Source organism: Mizuhopecten yessoensis, unplaced genomic scaffold, assembly GCF_002113885.1.
Source record: "Mizuhopecten yessoensis strain PY_sf001 unplaced genomic scaffold, ASM211388v2 scaffold10455, whole genome shotgun sequence".
NCBI lineage: Eukaryota > Metazoa > Mollusca > Bivalvia > Pectinida > Pectinidae > Mizuhopecten > Mizuhopecten yessoensis.
Genome location: NW_018408555.1, coordinates 225,522 through 250,092, shown reverse-complemented (window position 1 = coordinate 250,092; position 24,571 = coordinate 225,522). Strand labels below are relative to the sequence as shown.

Here is a 24,571-nt window from a genome sequence, read left to right as displayed (position 1 = left end):
TCTCAGGTATGATATGTCCTGGCACAAATTGTTTGTGTGTTTACGATATGGCACATTGTTAGTGGTCAAAGACCTTCTGCATGTCTGTTAAGTTTTAGTGCAAAATTGCTGAAGGGATTTTGAGAAGATTGTATGGGGTCATATGATTTATGAATGAAGGGTGTGGCACCTTGGATGCAGAGGGGAAGGGCCAGAGAGGGGAAAAGGGATAATCTGTACAAGAATAGGCCTAAGATATGTAAGGATTTTAATCCAATTATGATTGAAGCCTTTCTGTGTCAGGGGGATTAAATGAAGTATAAATGAAGGGTGTCTGTTCCTTCAATATGAATGAAGAATTTTGCTTAATTTTAGAAGAAGCATCCCTGGGACAAGGATGCTAATACAATTTAATATATAATATTAGTGAAAGTTTTGTCCCTCCCCCTTTTAACAGAGCAGAGGAAGGGGAAAAGTTTGTATTTTTTGTCAATTCAAAAGTTATTATTTTCTCTATGCCTTTACTAGTAGTTGAACCCGGGACTTCTGGTTTACTTGTCTTACGCTCTACCAAATGGCCTAAAGAGAAATTCTCCCTAGCCGAGTCGGTAGGAAGCTGCTAGTATTCTAACAGGGTGACACAATGGTGAAAGTTGCTATGAATTATCATGGTCGTAATTCCTAACATGCTCCAGGTTTACTAAATGTCTTAACTAGGATGCTATTAGGTTAACCATCCTATAATCTGATTAGATGATACATTTTCCATAAATTGTTGCTTCTGAACTCCCAAAGATTAATTTAAACCAAAATTGACATAAAAGTTTCTGGTTTTGTTTTTGTAATTATCCGGCTAGAAATTCGAAATGGCCACCATGGTCTGAAATTGATAACAGCACAGTGAGTGGACTGTATGTTCTTATGTTTGAAGTGTAATTGTTTAAAATTTTACATGCTTCTAACTGAATATTTTGCAATTTGCTTGATATCTGAATATTCCTTGGTATTCTTCTGAAAGGTTTATGAAAATTCTAAATGGAAGGGATGTAAACATGTCTATATACAGTTCTACATTCCGATATGTATGATAACAACCTTTGTGTCGATCGTAAAATCATGTCCATTGACTGTATGTGAAATGTGTATATCTGGTTGCCAGAGTGCCTGTTTTGTTAAGACTGAAATAATGGATAATAATAAATGACTAAAATGGATTAATTTTTCAATTTTATTTTTTCAAATTTTGAATTGTGTGATTTCAATGAAAACAATTTAAGCCAAGCATCAAACTGGAATGTATTTCTCTTGTTTTGAGTAAGAAATCCTCTCAGTTTCTAGAATGGCAGAAAGTCAAATCATCAAACATGAATTTTTAATACGAAATTACTATTTTTAGAGACTGAAGTTTCTGTCTAGCATAACGATAATGCAATTCTTAAAACAATATCTCCTGTTACAACATCACATGAATAAATGTGATAACGTAAAAAAATGTGACATTTTTATTTAAATTCAATGTGTAACATTTCACTCATGAAAATTAAGCTCATATCATAACAAGAATTCCACGGAAGTGGATGTGTCGCCTGCGCAGGAAGCAGGGAGATTACGAAGAAATAGATACACTTTTCATTTCACGAAATAATGTTAAAAGTAAGCAATAATCATAGATTATGTTTTTGGATGGCATCATTTTGTTATATAATCTGTTATTCTGGGAAGAATACTCTGAGTTTTAAAGAACTTGCTATCTATTTATAGTAACAGTGCCCTTGACCTTTGACCTTCGGACCTGAAAAGCAATCCCAAGCAAGCACTGTTTGTAAGGAAGCACTGCATGAAGTTTGAGTTTGATCAGCCCAATGAAACTCAATTTATCGCACGAAAACCTCTGTGCAGACGACACCGATGACACCGACGTGGATATAGCAATACCTATGTGTCACCAGCTTTTCGCAGGCGACACAAAAATGTTATGAAATGGGAAGTCACACATTGAACATGTTATATACTGATACAATGTTTATGTATTTTTTGTATATAATGTATGCATACCGATACCCTGTGTATGTATTCATTTTATATACATTGTATGGATATAATTACTGATAAACTGTATACATACTGGTATATATTTATATAACACATATTTTATACTGATACAATGTACATGTATGTATTTTATATACATTGTATGTATATAATATACTGATACACTGTACATGTATTTATTTTATATACATTGTATGTATATGATATACTTATACACTGTACATGTATTTATTTTATATACATTGTATGTATAAAATATACTGATACACTGTACATGTATTTATTTTATATACATTGTATGAATTTGTATATATATAATTACTGATAAACTGTTTACATACTGGTATAGATTCATGTTACAAAATATTATTTTTACTGATTCACAGTATACAAACATGGATGTATTTTTTTATATAAGGTATACAATTGTAAATATAGTACTTAATGCTACATGTCAAAATATTTTGTAACTCAAAATAATATTTCTTCATTTCACTCATGAATCTGAGACTTGATTTTAAAAGAAAAATATATTGCATGTACTGGACATGTGTAAACAATACATGGTTAATGCACTGGGGGTAAAGGAAACAGATGGCAAGCAAATAAAGGAAACCTTTGAAAAATACATGCTTTCAAAAACAAGAGGCCTAAAAGGGAGAAGCAGTTGAAGGTTTAGAGTTATTTGACCCCCGGACCTACAGAAGAAGTCGTTTAAACAAGTTGACGGAAGGACACCGTGCCTTCGGGCATATGAGCTAAAAATGAAAATATTTGGACTTTGAAAAACTCCAGTCCCTTCCAAAACCCAACCCGATTTCCCATGCCAAAAGAATTTGTTTTGAAAAATTTGCTGGCTAATCTTGTTAGCAGCTTAAGTGTTACTCAGACGTGGATACTTAACTAGTACAATTAATACATGTTCTATACATGAGTAGAGCTCATATACAATTAAGTTTCTTAAAGTTTGTCCTACCCCAAGCTGCTACAATCCTAACTGTTTGTCCTACCCTAAGCTGCTACAATCCTAACTGTTTACATGCTCGACTTTTTCAGTTACGAACTCTTTTTTATTTGTCAAAAAACAACGGCTTACCAGATGTAATCAGAATTGTTTCCACAAATATATTTTTTTTACATTTAAGTGCAAATAATTTTGCCAATTCCACAGGAGCTAGATCTCTTTTAAAGATCTGTCTAGTATTTATATATATACAATCGTTTAGATATTTTGCCATATAAAATAACGAAGCAAATATAACTAATCATTGCTAATGTTTTCATCCTAGTGGCTATCTTGAAAACGTTAGCAATGATCAACTTTATTTATTTGCTTAGGAGATTTTTAATGTCCTCATATCCAAATGATACACAAAGTTTTCACAATATTGAACAATATACATAAATGTTTTTACCTAAGAAATAAAATTAAAAAAATCAATTTGATAAAAAAACATATTTATGATTAATTAATGTATTTATCTTAGATCAACATAAACTTAAGCTGGAAACACTGATTATTATCACTCGTACCAAAGATAATAATTCTGGGAAACACTCGGGATTAATCAGATGAATGACATTGTGTAATATATATCGGAATATACTTGGAATCGTTAATGGTTAACTAGGTCAACCAATATCATTAAAACATTTTGGGCAAGTTTACATTGGTCAACTCAAAATTTCCCTGGAAACACCCGTGCTTAAGTTTCACCACGATACCTTATAGATTGTATGGTCACCCAAAATGTCAACCTCATGTTAATCCTACTTAAAGACACACAAGAATCAAGATGGATGTTGCAACGCGAAACCACTAAATCCCTAGTAAAATTAAAGTGAAATGCCTCAGTAATATATTTTAGAATATTGTGAATAAGAAGACGAACGTTAAGTGATCTGGATTGATAAATTAATTAAAGATGATATATGTCATTTTTATAATTTATGTGGAGTTATAATGAGATAGACATAATACTATATGAATCGCAAATGAACATGCAATTCTATAATGTTAACAAAACATCTTGTTTTTATAACACTAAATGTTACGAAATATGACTTTATCAACAATTTATGATCACGGTCACAAGGCCATTGACTTTGCATTTACATACCGGTAAAATGTGTAACCAGAACATTTTGTTATGATTCTTGATGTTTTACAGAGCCACAGCCACCTTGGGTTTAAGGTATGGCTCTCCCTGGCTAGTAAAGCTCTGAATGACCAGTGCATATACAGATGTATACAGGGACATTTTCGGTATCACTCGCAAAAACATGATACCGACCACACAGGAAAAAGTAACAATATATACAGGGAAATATTCGGTATTATCGTCACTACACGATACCAACATACAGGAAAATATAACACAATATATACAGGGAAATAATCGGTATTATCGTCGCAACACGATATCAACATACAGGAAATATAACACAATATATACAGGGAAATATTCGGTATTATCGTCACTACTTGATACAAACCATACAGGAAATATAACACAAACTATACACGGAAATTCTCGGTAGCATCTGTAGCTACATGATTCCAACCATAAAGGAACTTATAGCGCAAACTATACAGGGAAATACTCAGTATAATCGTCACTACGCGATACCAACATACATGGAAATACTCAGTATAATCGTCACTACGTGATACCAACATACAGGGAAATACTCATTATAATCGTCACTACGTGATACAAACATACAGGGAAATACTCATTATAATTGTCACTACGTGATACCAACATACAGGGAAATACTCATTATAATCGTCACTACGTGATACAAACATACAGGGAAATACTCAGTATAATCGTCCCTACGTGATACAAACATACAGGGAAATTCTCAGTATAATCGTCGCTACGTGATACAAACATACAGTGAAATACTCATTATAATTGTCACTACGTGTTACCAACATACAGGGAAATTCTCAGTATAATCGTCACTGCGTGATACCAACATACAGGGAAATTCTCATTATAATCGTCACTACGAGATACAAACACACAGGGAAATACTCAGAATAATCGTCACTACGAGATACAAACATACAGGGAACTACTCATTATAATTGTCACTACGTGTTACCAACATACAGGGAAATATTCATTATAATCGTCACTACGAGATACAAACACACAGGGAAATACTCAGGATAATCGTCACTACGCGATACCAACATACAGAGAAATACTCAGTATAATAGTCACTACGTGATACTAACATCCAGGGAAATACTCAGTATAATAGTCACTACGTGATACCAACATACAGGAAAATATAACACAATATATACAGGGAAATATTCATTATAATCGTCACTACGCGATACCAACATACAGGGAAATACTCAGTATACACGTCACTACGTGATACCAACATACAGGGAAATACTCAGTATAATCGTCACTACGTGATACAAACATACAGGGAAATACTCAGTATAATCGTCACTACGTGATACAAACATACAGGGAAATACTCAGTATAATCGTCACTACGTGATACAAACATACAGGGAAATACTCATTATAATCGTCACTACGTGATACCAACATACAGGGAAATCCTCAGTATACACGTCACTACGTGATACTAACATACAGGGAAATACTCAGTATAATCGTCACTACGTGATACCAACCGTACGGAATAATACGACACAAGCTATCAACAGGAAAATACTCGGTATTACTCTTAACGACATGATACATATTCAAGAATACACAAAATTATAAAACAAACCATACAGGAAAATATAACACAAACTATACAGGGAAATACTCAGTATCATCTGTAGCTACATGATACCAACCACACTGTTGAATAGAACACAGTATAATCAGGACAATATTGGTATCCTTTGTAACTGCATTATACCAATCATACAGGAAAATATAACACAAACTATATACAAGGGAAAACTCAGTATCATTCATAACTACACTATACCAACCATACAAGAAAATATAACACAAAATATAAACAGGAAAGTATAACACAAACTAGACAAGGAACTATAGCACAAAATAAATGTATATAGGGAAATAGTCGGTATCACTCGTCACTTCATGACACCAATCATACAAAGAAGTATAACACAAACTATATACAGGGAAATACTCAGTATCATTCCAAACGACATGATACCAACCATACAGGAAAGTATAACACAAATAATACAGGGAAATTCTCTGTATTACTCGTCACTACATTTAAACCCACACAATCTCTAATGGGAAGTAGTCGGGATTAATGAGGTCAATACTTACTATAATTAGAAACCGTTTGGGTAAACTAGGTCAACATTAGTTATAGATCAATTTAAAGCATACTGAAAATGGCTATCCCATTACTTTGAAACATTTGGAGTTAGTATAACTACATGTAGGTTAGCACAACATTTACTATGATACACTCGACCTTTAAAAGAGGTCGCCTCATGCTATATTGGAAAACGTTTGGCATTAATATCATCCACTCGTATTATACCGGAACACACCTGGAGTCGATCAGATTCAGAAACACTCCGAACAAACCAGGTCAACCCATTCTTAAAACTACCTACGTACATGTATGTCATCCCGTACTATACTCAGAGACACTTGTGGGTAATTAGATAAGGCAACACTATGCTGGGAACCACAAGGTGTTACCACGTCAGCTGATATATATACCACACTAGTTATAACTAGGTCATCAAAAACGTTTTCTCTAGAAAACACATTAACAAGGTTAACGATAATATAACTATTATTGGTAAAACATGGGGTAAATTAGGTAAATATGTACATGTACTATATACTATGCTGGGTCAATAAATTTCATACTTAATTAGTCCCATCCAGTTATAATCTGCTCAAATTTCAATTTACCTGAAAACACTTATTGTTAGCTAGGTCATCTCGCACTCTGTAGGGACTTACCTGTATTAGCTAGGTAAACTGAAACTCATGGTAGACACGCATGGGCATGGGAGTCATTTGATATATTACATTAAAAAAGCAGGGTTAAGTTTAACTACATAGGCTAACGCTAAATACTGCAAAAATCTAAATTGTTACCGTTGATGAAACATACTGAACACTAGTACATAAATACTCTTAGTTCTTAGTTTACTGGGAAACATTTGCGATGGATTACATCAGCTCAAACTTTACTCAAAAACAATTTATTGTAAACTTAATTAACTCATTTCAGACAAACAATCAGCGTTAACTACGCCAACACACCTATTCTATACTGGCAATGACGCGTGTGTTGTATATGTAAACATTACTGTACTGTCAAACATTTATAAGTTTTGGTGGATACAGTTAAATTATGTGTATTAATCCAAACTGGACATGGAAACACACAGGGTTTACAAAGTCAACTTCTACTAAACTTCACTTTATCCTTAATAAGGACCAGGTCTGGACATCGATGTTCGTCATTTTCACTGTGGCACTGTATGACCTTCACTGTGGCCATGTATGACCTTGTGTAATGGTTGTTAAGATATGAAACACAACTTTATGTTATTGTGATCATCAGTTCGCTCAACACATGCTACATTATATTGTTAATGAAAGCACGAATGATTTTCGGTTAGATACATTCTGGTCAATATATTTATCTGAAGACCATTTCCCATGCAAAACTAGTATGTACTTTTTTCACACATCTTACTCAACCATTCCCTCCACTACGCCCTCCTCTATTTCCTCCGCCACGCCCACCTCTACTTCCCCTGCCACGCCCCCTTCCACGACCTCCACCACGCTCAACTTCATTCCATACACAACTCCCATCTTCATCTACTTTTCCACCTTCTGCTCCACTCTCTACTTTACTGCCTCTGCCACGCCCACCTCTACTTCCCCTACCACGTCCTCCTCTATGCCCACTATAAGGACCTCCCCTACCTCCCTCACTATGTTCTCCTCTACCCCGCCCTCTTTTATTCTTTTCAACACCTTTTCCTTTACTTCCTCCACCACCGCCATTGTCACTATAACCGCCACCACGCTCGCCACCAAGCTCACCATCACGACCCCTTCTTTTTCCGTCAGGTACTTCTCTACTAGGCACTCCTTCAAATTCCCTACCGCTCATTCCTTTAATATTTCCATGGCGACTTCCTTCGCTCTCTTCACAACACTCTTTTCTTCTTCCTCCTTTGCCCCCGCTACCACTGTCTCGGTCTCTGTCACGTCCTTTATAATTTCCCCCTACATTCTCATCACCACGCAATCTTTTACTACTCTCGTCTTGCTGTTCTACAGTCCCTCTGCCATGCCTTTCTAAACTCCTCTTACCATTTTCTTTTCCAATCTCTTTACCTCTCCCTCTTTTGCTCCCTCCGCCACGTTGTCTACCACCACCTCTGCTAAGTCCTCCTCTGCTTCCCACGTCTGTTTCTCCTCTACCACACCCTATTTTATTTTCTCTATCAGTCACTTTTTCATTTATTTTGTTGTGCTGTTCCACTTCCCTGCCACGCATTTTCCCATTCCCTTCGACAATCTCGCCACAACATTCTCTCCCAGTCTTTTTGTCACCTTTTTCTCTGCTTTGCCCACTGTTTTCTAGAATATTCTTTTTCCTCGTGTCCTCCAGTTTCCTGCAGTCTGTTCTGAATCCACTTGAACGTTCCAGTCCTCGATCCCTGCAACGCCCCCGTGAACCTCTACCACGGTCTCGTTTGCTTCCTTCATTGAACCGGCTTTGACCTCTCCCTCGACCATGTCGTCCTCCTTGACCCGTTCCGTATTCATCTCCTCCACACGCACCTCCAACGTCCAGGCCGTGCTTCAAAGACAACACATACCAATAACCTATCGTTTTGTTTTGAAATTACATATAAGATTATGGAAAAATGTAAGAACTTATTTCATATTTACAGATCTAGAAAAATTCGGAAAACAATTTACCTGCTTTATAAGGTTTTCACTGGAACACTCCGAACAAGTCTTGCTCCAGATATTTGATGGTCTGAAGTGACCTTCAAAAGAAAAGGTTAATTTTCTTACACAATTTGTAAATGTCAGAATGCTTTATTCTGTTTTGTTTTTTGAAATTATATATAGTATAACACATATATAGAACATATGATCAGTATGTGGGTTTGATAAAATGACATTGCATTTCTACACGGGTTTTCGCATTGTATAATAATCATGTACCTTAAAGTTTATGCTATGATATTCTATTTTGAAGTAGATTATATGTTTATGGTTTTATTGCATAAGCCATGATAAATGTTTAGTTTTGACGCAATTGATTTACCTTTGTCACAAATAGTCCAGTCGTCCCTGTGCACACCGACAGCTACCAGGACTGGGAAATCAAAAGCAACGATTGCCTCCGACGCATTTGTCAAAAGGGGCTCAAGCATTTTCCGCACTTTGTGTAGGTTTGATGTTGTGAACGTGTGCGCTTTCCTGATAAAGCTCTCAGCATCATTTACTGTCTTGTGTTCCTCTGTTATATATTCGATCCGTTTGCCATCCGAGATTCGTCCAGATGTCCTGGTATCCACCTTAAGTTCACAAGAAGCAGATCTGTTTTCCCAGTGGCTGCTGATAAGCAGAAGCCAAACCGCTGAAAGCTTACACAGGTTCCGATTGATACAACCTACTTGTTGTGGAGTCAAGTCTATAGTCTGCTGTGAACTGTATAACAACTTTGTTAACATTTGTGAATATGATATAGCCCATTGATTGAGTAACCTGACATCAGTCGTTCCGTTGTGTAGTTTTTCTTGTATGTATAAGTAGGTTCGGAATCTCGTTATATACATGGCTGCTTTAGCAATATCTTCCGTCTCTTTTGGAAATGATATTCTGGGTAAGCTCACATGCATGTTTAGAAAAGTTTTGACAGATTCTATTGCTTCCCATTGAATTTTCAGTACATTAGCATATCGCGGATGCCATCGAACGATTTCTTTGCATTTCGGACACCTAAAAATGTCTAATGCGTTTGTTTTTCCGTCCACGATCTCGTCTAAATAATTAGATTCGAATTCATGTCTGCAGTCAGTTAATCGAACTAAACGTGTATCCTCTGACGGCGGCGTGTGACAGAAGACCTTCTGTATGTGTTTAGTTTTGCACTTGATGCAGGACTCGGGGCAAGGGTCACCACAAAAACCCAAGCATCGATGTTGACAGTCGAGAAGCAGAGGACAGGGACGATCACATCGAGGTCGATCGCACTGCTCGAAACACAGCCGAGAACACTGGTGATGCGGACATTTAAGCGAACACTTCTCATGACATGGACGACACTCACTTCCACAAGCATGTGTGCAATGTCGATGTGGACAGTAGTTTTTACACTGACTGTTACATGATCGACATGAACCGCACTTTGTACTGTTACAAGAGTGCCCACATATAAGAATTTTGTTACAGGATTTTTTACAAGGCTCATGGAACATGTTTACTGAACAGTTTCTACATTTTCCTCCACACTTATGTCCACATGAAAGAGTTGCTGAACATTTCTGCTGACACGGCTGCTGATTGACTGACTTCCAACATTCTACAGAGCAGTCATGTCCACACGCTAGTTGCTGTTGTGTAAGCTTGTTGCATTTCTTCTTGTCAATACTGGCTTTCTTTGAGCATTCAATATCTACCTTATGACTACATGCTGGTCTGGACATTCGCACCATAACCTGACAGCGAGTTGATGTGCTTGGTGATTTGCAACATTCCATTTTGATCTCGTGGTCACAAGGAAGTTTTTTGCTTACGATTTCGTCGCACAGATGATGTTCTGGGTCAGCGGAACATTCTAATTTACTGATATGTCCACATTGAGGAAGGACTTTGTTGACCAGTGAAGTACACTTACAGCTGCTAGGATCCATTGAGCACGCCATGTCTTGTGAGTGTCCACACAACTCAATGCGTTTAGAAACGATCTCTATGCATTTTATCATCGAAACATCTGAGGAACATTCAAGTTCTTTCATATGACCACAAGGAATTAAAGCTTTGTTGACCATCTGAACGCAGACAATTGTACTTGGGTCTTCATGACATGGCATCTTCTTTATATGTGCACAGTGGGGCAGTTCTTTAATGACAATTTCAGTGCAGTCTACACTACCTGGATCTTTGTGACATTCCACTTTCTGAATGTGACAACAATTTGGTATTGTTTTGTCCACCCAACGTTTGCAAGTGCACTGCTCGGGGTAATGGCACTTTCTGTAGCATATGTGTCCACGCGTACACTTTTGTAAACACTTTTGTTTGCAATTTGCTTCTTCTGAGGTACAGCACTCTAGCTCAGCTGAATGTTGACAATCCCATTGTTTTTTAACGATAGCTTTGCATTTGATGTTCTTTATGTCTATGTGGCAAGCAACATCCACCGAATGTTGGCATTTCGAAAAACGTTTTGAGGTGATCGTACTGCAACAGGTGTCACTTTCATAAGACGGCGAGTACTTGCTACATACGACGTCAAAACTGTGTCCACAATCTTCTCGAAACTTGTGTAACATGACTGTGCATTCGTGGTGTGCTGAATTTATCCAACATTCTAGTTCTGCTGTGTGTTCACAGGCATGTAGCTCTCGTGTAACGATTCGTTTACATTGATAAGCTGTTGCGTCCACATGACATTCCAATGTCACCTCATGAACACACCTTTCAAGGGTGTGTGTAACCAAGATTCGACACTTGAATGTGTCTGGATTAACGGAACACTCCATAATTGCATCGTGGCCACATCGTCCTAAAGTTCTGTTGACAAATTCTTTACACAAAATGCTTTCTGGTTTGCTGTTGCATTGCAATGTTAACACATGTCCACAAGGAAGTGTTTTTTCTACATTCACTGTACATTTGTGATCTTCGGGATGTATATGGCATTTCATAGTCGCTTTGTGTCCACACGGGAGATCTTTTTTCATCAGTATAGGACATTTACATTCCTCTTCAAAGTGACATTTTTTCCTACATTGATGATCATTGGAACAAGCCTTGTTGCACGTCTCTTTGCATTTGTAGTCGATATGTTCTTTATCCTTTGGATGACAGAAAAGTCTGCACACGTGTCCACAGCAAAGTCGGAAGTCACATTTTCGATCACAACCTCCATCTGGTGATCTGTTGAAGTCCTCAGCATCTGTCACTAGAGTACGGGTTTGTGGATGATTTTGACAGACAAGGGGAAGAGCATTTCCAAACTGATCAAATAATTTCGTTTTCTTTGTGACTTGTGCCCAAAGATGACATCCTGCCTCTAATATGGAAAAATCCCCAATGACATATAATCCTTTCTTAGCTCTTGAAAGTGCTACACAAATTCTGTTTTCTTTTTTCAAGAATCCAATATTACCTGTTTTGTTACTCCTAACTAGTGAAAGGAGTATTATGTCAGTTTCCTCTCCCTGGAAATTGTCTATGGCAACTGCCCGCACTCCTTCAAATTCGTTTCTTGGCATCAAATTTCTAATGCAGAGCATCTGTCCTGAATAGGCTGCAAGGATTGTAATCTGGTTTGGAGCGTATCCCTGCTTCAATAGGTATCTGCAGAGTGCAACAACATAGCCAGCTTCATGTTTGTTGGAGTAGCTTCTTGTGTCTCCTCCATAATCCTCTGATCTGTTGTGGTTGATAAAGAAGACATCTTTTTCGACGCCCATCACATGTTCATATTTGAAAACATTCTCGCTGTCTTCTAACGTAGGATATATGTCACGTACAAGTCTGGAAATGTCTGGCCTCATCCTGTGCTGTCGTTGCAGGCAATGATTTTCTATGCCATTATTTAACAATCTTTCAAACATAGAAAGGCCCAGATTATATTTCTGTTCCAATCTGTAAACAGATGGTTTTGGTTCCAATTGCTTGTGATCACCGATCAGAATGAGATGTTCACACCTCGGACTGAGGGCGGTGATGATATGTGTCTCCAACACCTCGGCAGCCTCCTCGATAATAACAATCCTTGGCCCGATTTCTTTCAGAACGTCCTGGTAACGTGCTGCCCCAGTTGTTGTCATTGCTATTACCGTTGCAGTCTTCAAAACCATTGCGTCTACACATTTTTTTTCTTTTTGATAATCCTTTAGAACTTGTGAGAGTTCCTGTTCTAACTGAAGAAGTGCGTCCTCTTGTGATGCTTTGTATTTCCTTACCCAATATCTGTATAGCCGCCATCTGTTATCAAGGGTAAGATTGTTCAAATTCGAAAGGCTTGAACAACCGGCTGCCTCCCAGTCAGTCATTGTATCGTGGGATGTAAGCCTGGTAAACGTCTTCATCGCTTCTTGTCTTAGTACCGCTTTAAAAAGATCGTCCATCTGTAATGTTTTACAAACATCTGAATCGTCATGCAACATATTTGAAATTGCAATCCTGACATCCAGACCGATGTCTTTGTCAGCTTCAAGGCTAGCCAGAGTATCGTCCTCGATTCTTCGGTCGTCTTCCAATATCTCTGCATCTGTCTTGACGTGCAGCAACTCTTGTTGGTTTTGTGTTTCCCTTGTTTTTAGTCCCGCATGTCCGGAATACAATGTCTGAAGCTCTGAGTAATATGCTATTTCAGCTTTTTGCATCCAACTCATTTCATCAGCACCTAACCATTCAAAAAATATGTTTTCTTTGTCTAAGGCTTTGCAATTTCGTCCGGACATTATGGGTTTCAGGAAAGTTAACTTCAGTATGACTGAATGTAAGTTTCTGAGTCGGTATTTAGTGTCTGCAATTTGTTGCTGTAGTCTCTGCAAGGAACGGAAGTATCTATTTTCATCAACCCTTCCTCCTCTTCCAAAGGAACGTCTACGATTCTTTAGTGAAAACTGTTCTACTGCAGCGTTATCACTTCTCCCTCCGACGCGAACGATGTCATTTCGCCATGAAAGTTTTGCCTTCGGATCAAGGAAGTTCACGATGCCTTCCATGAACTGATCCAGAGCGTGATTTGTAAAACATACCACCAGCATTGGACACTTCCTCTTATCCCGTATTCTGTTGTTTTTCGTCTCGGGTGTTTCCCAGGTAGACTTGTTATGAAGGAGAGTTTTGGCGATCTTAAGACCGACGTGTGTTTTACCTGTTCCTGGTGGGCCTTGTATTAGGACAAGCTCCTGTGTGAGAGCAGCGTGAAATGCTTCAAGTTGAGATTGATCTAAGCAGAGTTCCTCGGCTGTTGGCCATGTATATATCGGTTGCAGGATTTTGACATTATGCTGCTTACCCGAGTCTTTGTTTTCACCATCTGTTTCCCCGGCAAATCGCTTATAATATGTGGCTTTCTCTTTTGAATTATAAATTGGTTGACCGGAAAGAATGGGTTGCAAATCATATTCTGCTGATGTGTTCATCACATATAATGGCGGATCAACGTCTTTCCTACACTTAACTATATATTTCTCAAATGGAAGTTCGCCCTCCTTTATGTTCTGTAGTCCAGCCAGCACGTGTCGGTAGGCTTCGAAGTATGCAGATGATTCCACCATTGTCATTTTTGTCTCAAGAGGTAGTATGTCATTGCAGGGACAGACAACTGAAAATTTGCGATCTTTTTGAAGATCCTTGCGATCTGATTCTGAAACTACTGCAAAATGCATGTTGCGAAAGTTATCGACAGAGAGACATACCAGCGAACCGTAGATCAGCCTTCGACTTGACATCCAGTTGATTCGGCTGGACTGGTCTTTATCCAGCTTAATCACATACTGCTCTCCTTCTATGGTCGGTTTCTTGGATACGGCGACAACTTTCTTATACAGCTTTCCGTCTTGAAGTCGACCAATGTTATTTCCTGAACTCACAGCTGTTATATATTCATTGACACCGTCTCTTAAAGGGCTTATGCAGTCTTCTCGGTACAAACGAAACTGTACATCTAGATAATGTTCTAGGTTTTCGTACCCACCGGAAGCTTTGTTCTTTCGAAGATACACTCCACGATAATTCACAAATATGTCTGATGTTCTTGGTAATACCGGAATAGTACGAAAATCCTCGGGCGGTGGCAGACATTCTGATTTGGCCTTACCTCTGTCGTAACCAGTCATCCTTTTCAATGCAGTTTCTTTTAAACTTGAAACCACATCCGATAATGACTGTATTTTCTGTCTTTTCTTACCTTTTGTGGTTAGAATCATTTCCTCAATTCTCTTCTCCATTATCACAATATGTCCAAAAACGTCGGTGAAGGAGTGTGGGAAGCGTAGAAAAAGTTGACTAACTACTTCGACTAAATTCTGAATGAATTGTATGACATCGTCTTCACTCGTGTTGCTTGCAAACATTGACAATGTGTTGGTTATCTCCCTTGTGAAGAGTCTGGTTCCAAGCACCATGGTGAGAAGGTCTATCACCTTTGCTTTGTCCGTCACACATTGGACGGCCTTAGCAATGACTGCTAGCCAACAGATGGTGTCGGCAGGAGGTAAGTCGGATGTATCAAATGACACTAAAGCCCGGGATCGCCCATGGGATACAAGGGTATCCAGTACTTTTTTGTTGCTACAGCTCTCATCCAACAACGATTTCAAGCGCCCGACAGAAAAGGTGCGATCCGACCTCGCGAGAGCCATTCTGGTTATTTAAATGACCTATCAGATACTAAAGGTTCTCTCGATCACAATGTTCTCCTGCTGCACATGTGTTGACACCATGAGTGTGGCAGGCGCTATAAAGAAAAACAAAACGGGATTGTTTAATTTGATTGCTCTATTAACTAACACGTAATTCTTTTCTCATTTACAATATTCAAAGTTTCCTTAACAATTCCCGAATTCTTTCACTTTTTTGGGGATGAGGGGATTCATTAGCAGTACAAGAATTCTTGATAGGATTATTTATCACATTATTGTCATTAACTTATGCTGGCGCACTAAGGCAAAATACTGAAAGTATTTATCCTACAGACAGGAGGATATACATGTAGTTAATGCACAGTGACTGAAATCTATTGTAAACTTGCAGTGACAATCAATGTATAAACCTAAAATAAAGCATCGTCTTATTCGTGACTTTTGGAGAACTTCTCGTAAAACATGTTTACTTTTAACCCTGAACTGAGCCCACTAAAACTTCTAATAGTTTCGCTTTCGTTTTTGAATAAGCTTTTATCGATATTACGTGCGGCACCTGGCAGTGTTACTGATACAGGTTTGTATACACATACGTCTCTACAGAACACTGATAAAATATACATTGTTACAATAATGTTACAACAACGCTGTATGTATCCAAATCATCAGGAAGTAATACCACAGTGATAAATGATGGTCTGTTACAGAACGGTTATAACTTGACAAAGTGTATGTGCCTGACCACAAACTTTGACTTGGGAAGTTACAAAAATAAAAATGAAAATAAAAATAACCTTTTAAGCGCATTTAGTTTCACATCCTGTCATATAATAAAGAAAGAAAGGTGAAAATCGTTATTTCGTTTACAGTTAAAACATCAGACTAAACGGGAATGACTGGCGGATGAAATTGATATATTCATTACATAACCTTCAATGTCCGAGCTAAATCTAAATAGAGCTCCATGATGTAGAATACAATATCGTGATATTTTTTTGAGTCTAGATAAAAGTTACATAGTGGGTATCTAAATACTTACCAGCTATAAGGGTCTCAACTGAGAGCATGGTCTAATTATAATTACTACGGTGAAACATAGCTGTGGTACTTTCTGCAAATCAAACAAACATTACTTTACCTCTAAATTTCTGTTTTCTACTTACCAAAATCGTCCTCCCTCATTTAGTCTTAATTCATTTGGAAAAAGACAATATCAATGGAAGAACGTCTTAATAATATTTTCACAAGAAAGTTCATTTATGTTAAGTGACGATTGATATCCGAATGACGGAGAGTGCGTTGGATACAGTCATTCGGAACCAGGGAGTGCGTGTGAATACTGTCACTCAAATGATAAAATCATTTTATAACTATGCTATGAATATATACATGTTCCTCAGATCAGTTTCGTAAATCATGTTACATCATTTTGCATTAGCCCATCCTTTGTGCCCGATTTAATCAACTCAAAGGATGGCATAGTCCATTTTACTGTATTATGGCTATTTTAATGGGGTCGGTAAGATATTTACAGACACACTACTGTGAATTCACTACAAACATTTTATTAAGTCTGAAGGGACATTGCTTGTAAGGGAAAAAGAGAATAAACGCTTGTTACTTTCTAAATTAAACTGACCAAAAGAAAAGCATCACTTTACATTAAAATGAAAGTGAGACACAAAAGGTTTGACATCTGATCTGAGTGTAACCTCATCATTTAATGCACCGTCACAACCTTGTTTGACATACCAGTGACAATATATTAGGTAAGTTAAGTGCCCTGTTATCCTGTTAATATTCAAAGGTTAATTATCAAAATGAATTATCTTTCAATTGTTTGATGAATTATTTTCATATATGTCCTAAAATCCTGCTTTCTAAATGGCAAAGTTTTATCTCACTCACCGTTACACCTGATCTTCATCAAGTCACGACTATCCTCTTTGTAGCTGGTTCTGTTGATAACACATTGATTTATATTGACAGGAACAGAAAGTAAAAATGTAACAGTATCTTAACCTTGACTGTTGGAAAGCCTCATGTAAAACATATTTACTTTACACTAGGAACATATATCCCCATAGTTTTGCTTTCGTTTTGAACCTAAATGATCATAAGGTGTTATCAACAGTTCGTAGGCTCTGGGCACGTATCAGCGCTACGTAGACCCATACGTCGCTATATATACGTATACATGTACGCTATGATTAACAAGTTATAGCGCTATCATATAGATACAAACATACACTTTGTAAGGATTCTAAATAATCTTCGACTTTTATACCACAACGAGTGATTGATCATCGGTTACAGAGTGAATGTAAATTACATGTAACAATGACAAACTTCAAGTGCTTAAGCATAAACTATTACTGGAGACACTTCAAAAATTTAGAGGGGGAAAAAAGAGCTTATGGGCGCATTTTGTTTCATATCCTAGCAGACACGGTAAAAATGTCGTTTCTAGATTTCAGTACAATCAATAACCAAGAGCAAAACTAACGATAAGACTGAAAATTCAAAACGATATATTTCATTTCATGACCGAAACAGTCAAGGGAAGTTCAACCCTGCCAAATTCTGGGTAGAAAAATGTAGCAGTAACTTACTGTGACACTAAGAGACCTTCTCGTGCAAACATGTTTACGTTAAACCATGAACTGATCCAAAGAAAAAATTCCCCTAGTTTCGCTTTCGTTTTGAACGTAAAATGGTGTTATCAACATTTCGTACGTCTCTGGGAATATAATACAAACTTACAATAAACACTATTACCATATCATAGTAATATCTAGAACACAAAAAAGGGTGGTAATTAAAGCATCATCCGTTACAGAGTAAATATTACTCGACACAGGAAAAACAGTTCTTGAGCATAAAAGACGACTAAGGAGTTGGTATGAACAAGGAAGAAGAATGAAAATCATTGTTTTTATTTAGTTTACACTGAAAAACTGTGAAACGAGGTAAAATGGGAACAACTAAACAATAACACTTACATATCCATAACGTTATTGTAGCGGCCGCGGTGGCCAAGTGGATAAGGCATCTGACTCGTCTCGTTCCTGCAAAAAAACCCTATTTAAAATGCTATTTTTCAATGCAAAATCATCCTTATAGTACTTGCAGTAGCGGGTTTCCGAATAACTTGATGCATGTGTGGGTAATTTCACTCGGAACAGGTATATGTGTGAATACTCACAAATATTATTGCATTATTTGTAAAATGTAGCACTAACCTAACAGTATCTGTCAGAAACATCCACATAAAAACTTGTTAACATTTAACTATGATCTGATCCAAAGAAAATACAACGTATTTCAATTTCGTTTGAAACTTACAATGTATATCTAATTTCAATGATAATAAATTACGTTTGAAGCTTATCAGTGTAACATATACAGTCATGTATATATACATGTATATACATGTACGTTGCTTTGTTGTTATGGTAAACAAGTAGGTACTCTTTTTTAATCTTCTATAAATGTTAAATGCCTTCCAATAGTCAATCTAAACTAAGATTAAACGCTGGTTGTTGATCATTTGTAACAATGCGCGTGAGGCCGAGTGAACGACACAATGTCACAACACAGGGTCCAATAGCATTGCCGAGTGGCAGTCGTGTTTTCACTACATCAATTAATAACAGTTTTTAGTACACACAGTTTAATTACATTTAACACTCTTTCTTTCTAAGCTTAATTTTATTGACTCACCTCCTTTTTGTTAATAAAGATGAAGTTTCACCTACACGCAATATTTGACAAAAATTTCAACGAATATTGGACACTTTTGTACGTATTCTGCCATACATATGCATGTAGTTCAACGAAAACTGTTCAAAATCACCTGCAGTGACATTCAGGAAACAGCTAGTCAACAATTTGGTAAATGATAATTTGGAAAAATATAACGTGACGATCACGTGACTGTGCACATATTGGTCATATGACCGTGCACGTTTTATTATAAACTTAGTAACTTATAGTAATCCCCTTGCCCGGATAATTCACATGTGACATGTGTTACCCAGAACCCGTGGAGACAGGTTTTCCGAGGGAAACGGATTTCAAGATATAGCCATTATCATGATCCCCTACAATTTGGCACAAATGTACACCTCCTATAAGTTATGGGCCACATCAAGTAAATGTTTGGTTAGCTTTTAGCATTGTTCATCATGTTCACATTTAAATGACACTAAACTTAGATTTTAGTACCTGGTTCTATATCAGCTTTACATTTAGTGAAACTGAAAGTAAAAATGTGAAAGTAATATATAAGTGTTTGCCTCCACATGAACTCCTGTTTATTAAAACCGTAAATTACTCCCAAGAAAACTCCCCGAAGTTCCGCTTTCGTTTTCAACTGATATCTGATTCAACCTTATCAGTGTTAACAAGTATGTATAGACATACGTACGTCGCTACGTTATACAAACAAAACTGACACTTTCTTAGCTTAGAGAGATCTTTAACAGATACGGTATAGCGGAAACTATTTCACCCTAAGTGCTAGTTGTTGACTATGTGCTATATTAAACGTGACTGAATGCATAACAGCATCTGGTCAACAGCCAGCACCGAGAGGCATTTTTTTTCACTTTACCTCCCAGAAAGAAGGCATTAAATAGCAGTTTTGATGACATAATAATGACTAATGTCAAACGACTTTTATATCAGTTAAACTTTGTTGACTAACTTCAACTTCTTATGACGAGTTATTTCTAGTTAAATGAGATTTGCCAACATGTGCGATTTGAAAATCCACAAAGAATATAGCACACTTTTCTGCTGGGTTTTTTCCTGCAATACATCTATTTTACCTGTTCCAAATCGTCTGAGTTGGCAGGGAAAAATACCTTGCCATCTTAAATTCAGAAGAAAGCTTGTTAATTACGCAGTCAATGATATTTGAACGCTTGCAATCAACGTCTTTTGGAAAATTATAACGTGACGATCACGTGACTGCATGGATTGGTCATGTGACTAGGCATTTATAACTTTCGTTAAACTTTCATTCGCACCCATGGCTTCCCTTCTGGACCTTCACGCTTAATAGCTGTAATCCAAAGTTGTCTGCGTATGTCAGGTTTTTTGGGAGACGATAAAAGCTTTTTGGGTTATTATTATCAAATCTTGTAGTGCAGTTGATAACACAACAGGACACAACCATTGTAATTAAACCGAAAACAGGTTATGATCGATCTGACATAGGCCTATGTAAACAACATTCTTGCCGACGGTTCCCGATTGTCTTAGACTGATGTAAAGAACGGGGTCGCCCAGGGTTCTATTGTAGGACCTCTAATTTTTAGTATTTTTATGAATGATATTTTTACCTTTGTAGATAAATGTATTTTATACAATTACGCAGATGACAACACGCTCTCTAAGATTTGTGACAATTATATATATTTGAAAGATTGTTTAGAAAAAGAGAGCAAAGTTGTTTTAGAATGGTTTGATTTTAATGGTATGAAGGCCAATCCAGAGAAATTTCAGGCAATATGTTTTGGCAAAAAGAATAACACTATCAAATCTTTTAATATTGAAAGCCTTGAGATTATTTGTGAAGACAGTGTGACACGTTTAGGTGTGGATATTGACTTTCTTCTTATATATGATCTCGCCTTTGCAGAAATGCTGTTAAACAACTTGCTGTTTTAAAAAGACTGGGAAACAATCTTACAAAGAAATTTTAACTATTGTCCACTTGCCTGGCACTTTTGTACATTGACAAATACTCCAAAAATGGAAAAAGTTCAGGAACGAGCACTTCGTTTTATTGAAAATGATTATGTTTCCCCAGTCATTGATATTCTTAGAAAACACAAACTTGATTTTTTACATGTAAAACGTATGAAAGATATGGCCTCTGAGGTTTTTAAAATTTTAAATGAAATTTTACAAAATCTTGTTGAGAGGAAAGAAGTCTATTACAACCTGAGACAAGATAACCTGGTAAAGATTCCAAAGGTGAACACCTCCACATATGGTGAGAGATCTTTCCGATTTTCTGCTTCCCAGGTGTGGAACAGCCTACCAAATGAACTTTGATTAGCTGAAAACTATAAGTCGTTTCGTGGGCTGCTCCGCACCTGGAACAAAAATGTCTGCTCATGTGCTATCTGCACACACCATATAGTGTGAGTTGTCCCCCTTTGGAATCTACCTACATGTTTTATACTTAAACTATTTAATTTCACTGCTGCTTGTGTTATTTCATTTAATATACTTCAGTAATATACTTATCATATAATTGATATTTATTTTAGATTTGAGCTCATTATTTAAAAGATCACTACTTTTTTACAATATGATAATTACAGCTCTGTCTCTATTTATGACTTCATTGTCTCTTTTTAATTCACACTATATTAGTGTATATCCTGTAAATTTTTACACTTTACTACATTAGCATATATGTACATTACACAAGTATAGTGTCTTAACTTGTCTTTTGTAACACTTGTTTGACATTCATGTGTGATATCATATGACCTACTGTATAATTTTAGCATATCTAATTTGAATTGTTGTCCTGTTTTTATATTTATTCTTAAGTACTGTAATCCATGTTAAATTTTATATATGTTTTGTCGCAAGAATAGCACTACAGTGCTAATGTTATTAAGTTACATGTATATGCGACGTTAAATAAAGCTTCTTGAATCTTGAATCTTGTCTTGCCAACCAATCGGAAGTCACGTGACATTGTGACGTCACGGCGGAAATTGCTATAGCCCGGATCCCATACATACCTACGTACTAAAAGTCGCGGAGACTGGTTTTCTGATCCCCTACAGTTTTGTTGTAAATGAACACTTCCTTTTAGACATGATTATCGCTAAGATACATTACATGTTTGGATATTTTTAAGCATGTAAGTATATTGAATTGCTGTGCAAGTCCTTGAACATAAATAACTGAGTTTACCTTTTGGAGCATTGTAATGGCATATTGAAGAAAACTAAAGAGAAAACAGAACCTTTTAATTTTACCAGGTTTACTTGTTAGAACATTAATTTCCCTCATATTAGTTTGAAGCACATAACAAAACATTAATATTTGTTATGATGCTTCACCTGATGTGATAGGAACCTGAACAAGTAATATATTATTCGAGTTCTAAATATATTTATCCATAAATTTTATTTAACAATTTGTTGTGTTTATTTTGCTGTAGAAGAGCTGAATGTTATGCATTAATGCACGAGGAAGTCATTCACATAAAATTGAAAACTATTGACATCGTCCCTAGGTGTTTACTACAATGTGTGCGAAGTATTCATCCTTCCACACATTATATAATGTTAACACTGGCGCACTTATTCCTGTTCTGGATACAGAGAAAGTGTTCTCTCCAGCCCACACAACTCCAACTACATGCTTACACTGCTTTGTTCAATGAAATTATGATGATTTGCTATGTCAATGATATATCATCATTATCACCGAGATGCAAGTTTAGAGCCATATGCAAGTATCCTAATATGGAACGAGTACAACAAAAAAACCAGTTTTACTGATATATGTTTATCCAATATAAGTTGAGACTTTGTTTTGTATCTCGATTATATACTCAGGAAATGTGAAACCAAATAATATAGCAAAGTCTTCAGGATTAATTGGTATTCATTGTGGGATAGTCACGGGAACTTACTGTAATACCCCGTTAAACAAGTCTTTTAAATGGTTATCAACGCCAGTATTCAACGTATAATATTCTCCAGTACCAGCGAGTATTCAATATGTCCACATTACACTCAAGATATTTAATTGTACTTACCTGGGAGTGTATAATTCCACTTAGACAAATATTGTTTGTCACTCAACAGGGTGTACTGAATGTGCCTAAGATATAATATACCACGGTACTTGAAGAGATCACCTACCAAATAGAGTCTATCTAAAACACATTAACACAAAAGATCTGTCTTAGTTCTCTCACACATATGCATTGTATTATATGTGAATACATACGTGACATTTTTTTTCAATAATACTTGTTATAGGTAAGACGAGCCTTTGGAAGTACACTACAATATGCCCTGGCAATGAATGACAAAGCAAGATCATTTAGTTGCATTAGAATTCTGATATCATGATGATAATTCGTTCAAACTCTCAAAAACTGAATAGCTAAATAGCACAGGAAGGTCTGAGAGATTGAAGTAGCAGTGTAGGACATTGCTTCGGGAAATCAAAGGAATCTGCTGTAACACCCAAATGCTCTTTGAATTGTAACGATCGACAGTAAACACCGTATTTGTAACAAACGGCAGTAGTCACAATATGACTCACAGTGCATTTCCAGGGTGCAAACAAAAATAAACTAGACAATATACAACATAAAATAGGACAGGGCACCAACAACGCAACCACTAAGCCATCATGTGTTAACCTCTTTCTATCATAAAGCAAAACACAAATAGCAAAAAATGTAATTTACATCATTACAAAATAACACAAACGCTGCACCCACCATACTTTCCAAATCCTACCCACAATCACCAGTATTGATGGAGGGTATTATTCATATGAAAATGAAGACATGCGTTTAATGTAAAATCGGTACCCGTTTGGAATGTTCGTCAGTAGCAGCTAACTTGCTGATGGACAGTACAGAGATGATTTATAGTCCAGTGATATAGTTAGTTCCTTAGTGTACCTACCTTGGATATTCCTTCCTCTTTGTAGTCACTAGATATGTGTGCACCTAACGACCACTGAGTCATACAGGGTTATGTAATACACGGAAATAACCTGTGTTCACTTTCGCTTTCGATTCCCGGCGTATAGCACAGCACACCGTTAACTTAATCAATAGTTTACAGGTTTAATTACAACAAATACTGTGCTTATCTGTTTAGTGGTTTCACAGTATTTATTATCGTTAAATTAAATCAGGACTTTCCGTGAAATGAGGCAATAGCGTATGAAAGAAAA

General features: G+C 36.7%; 1 protein-coding gene across 3 annotated transcripts; it reads right to left on the bottom strand.

Annotated features, from left to right (window-relative positions):
• Positions 1–5,351: 5,351 nt before the first annotated feature.
• LOC110460692 (NFX1-type zinc finger-containing protein 1-like) lies at positions 5,352–24,421 on the bottom strand. 3 transcript variants are annotated; one of them, XM_021513742.1, is made up of 7 exons: positions 24,298–24,421; positions 18,616–18,681; positions 17,522–17,571; positions 16,653–16,724; positions 9,328–15,708; positions 8,973–9,043; positions 5,352–8,850 (listed from the first exon to the last, which is right to left on the bottom strand). In XM_021513742.1, the coding sequence occupies exons 5-7, from the start codon at positions 15,611–15,613 to the stop codon at positions 7,729–7,731; spliced, it is 7,479 nt and encodes a 2,492-aa protein (XP_021369417.1). In that variant the 5' UTR covers positions 15,614–15,708; positions 16,653–16,724; positions 17,522–17,571; positions 18,616–18,681; positions 24,298–24,421; the 3' UTR covers positions 5,352–7,728. The 3 variants fall into 3 exon arrangements, with proteins under 3 accessions (XP_021369417.1, XP_021369418.1, XP_021369419.1); XM_021513743.1 differs by lacking the exon at positions 24,298–24,421 and adding an exon at positions 23,412–23,574; XM_021513744.1 differs by lacking the exon at positions 16,653–16,724.
• Positions 24,422–24,571: the final 150 nt, after the last annotated feature.

Bases quoted from the DNA above. Each gene is read 5' to 3' on its own strand.
- LOC110460692 (XM_021513742.1), bottom strand. From the start codon at position 15,613: ATGGCTCTCGCGAGGTCGGATCGCACCTTTTCTGTCGGGCGCTTGAAA. The intron at 9,044-9,327 runs GTAAATCAATTG...TTTCTTTTGAAG, and splicing joins CTGGACTATTTGTGACAAAG to GTCACTTCAGACCATCAAAT. The intron at 8,851-8,972 runs GTAAATTGTTTT...TTGTCTTTGAAG, and splicing joins GTGAAAACCTTATAAAGCAG to CACGGCCTGGACGTTGGAGG.